Here is a 1,525-nt window from a genome sequence, read left to right as displayed (position 1 = left end):
ATAATAGTTAAAATAATATACATTCTTTTCAAAATTTATCAAACAAAAGCTAATAAAACATAGTCTAAATGAATTATCAGCAGTAATTAAATGTAAATGAATCTTTCTTCATTAACAAACAGGTTAAAAAGTCTATTATTCTATTATTTTATGCCGTTTCATTATGTGTCTTCAGCCAAACATTTCCTTTCATGATGAGCGTTTGTCAGAAACCATGTGATCAGTGTTTTCTCCTCCCCTGGCTGTATAAAAACCCGACACACTGATTCATTTCAGATCTGCCGTCTCCAGGAGCCACTGGGTCGTTTACACACAGGTAGGCTGAGCTCAGATTTGAATTAGGATTAATTTAGCTGTAAGAAACGACAGAATATTCACACAAATAGCTTGGTTAAGGCTACAATTTAGCTTTTTTTTATCATTATTTGCAATTTAAACACTTTAAACAAGAGTTTAATATTAAATTACTCCTGTATTTGTATTTATTAATGTCTGTAAATAATATATTGCAATTACAGTAGAATTTAAGCTGCATCTTTTTGATTTTTCTTGTTAGACACCAAGTCGTGTTTCCACGTCACCGTTGTGAAGATCTTTGGACGACTTCCTCACAATGGAAAGATCGTGAGTAACTCTTAAATCCTCTGAAACCAAATCAAAGTGATGTCAAGTAAGATCTTACAAAATCACAAGTAGATAATTTAACACGTGACAAGAGATTTTTTACGTTTGCTGTGGAACATTAACTTTAGTGATTTTGGGACAGAAGCTCTAATTCAAAGCACAGAAAACATGAAAACATCTCAGATGATGTGAAAAAATGTTCACAGAATGTTTTAACCAAATATAACAAAAAGCACAAAGATGAAAACATGAATAAATAAACCGTATGAAACGGTGCTGGATAGTTTTCACATGACCCAAATGATTGGCTGCTAAATGAAGACAGACCATCTCCTTTTGCACTCGGCGGCTCTGCGTCTCAGTTTAGCTGTAATTAAGGTGATAACTTTGATGATCTCATCAATAATAAAGTGCAGGATGTTCATGTGAAAAACTGCAGCCTTGAGTCCGGCTGCAGATGTAAACGGCTCCCCTTCGATCCTCTCATGTCGGTTGTTGTGTGTAATTCCACGTTGTCACCACAAGATGGCACAAACTAATGGATTTTTCCACAAATTAAAACTTGTTAAAGTCACAAAGTATCACATGAAACAAATCCTTATTTTGTTAGTAATGAAAATTTCTAATTTTATTTAAATTGCAACTTTTCAAACAGATGAGTTTCACTTCAAATGCTTTACAGGATTTAACAGACTGGAATAAAAAAAATGTGTGTGTGTGTGTGTGTGTGTGTGTGTGTGTGGGCTGCACAGTGGTGCAGTTGGTAGAGCTGTTGCCTTGCAGCAAGAAGGTTCTGGGTTCGATTCCCGGTCTTTCTGCATGGAGTCTCCATGTTCTCCCTGTGCATGGTGGGTTTTCTCCAGGTACTCCGGTTTCCTCCCACAGTCCAAAAAACATGACT

At 35.8% G+C, this 1,525-nt stretch overlaps 1 protein-coding gene across 3 annotated transcripts in view; it reads left to right on the top strand.

Moving 5' to 3' along the window:
• Positions 1-282: 282 nt before the first annotated feature.
• Positions 283-1,525, top strand: part of LOC103474054 (septin-2-like) — a 12,178-nt gene continuing 10,935 nt past the window's right edge. For all 3 annotated transcript variants that reach the window (XM_008424774.1, XM_008424773.1, XM_008424772.1), the window contains exons 1-2: positions 283-316; positions 557-624. In XM_008424774.1, coding sequence (XP_008422996.1) covers positions 614-624 — 11 coding nt within the window. In that variant the 5' untranslated portion in view covers positions 283-316; positions 557-613. The remainder of the gene's footprint in view (positions 317-556; positions 625-1,525) is intronic.

The sequence above is a fragment of the Poecilia reticulata genome, linkage group LG12, assembly GCF_000633615.1.
Source record: "Poecilia reticulata strain Guanapo linkage group LG12, Guppy_female_1.0+MT, whole genome shotgun sequence".
Lineage (NCBI taxonomy): Eukaryota > Metazoa > Chordata > Actinopteri > Cyprinodontiformes > Poeciliidae > Poecilia > Poecilia reticulata.
Note: the sequence above shows the minus strand (reverse complement) of the source record. Positions and strands in the feature narration are given on the sequence as shown.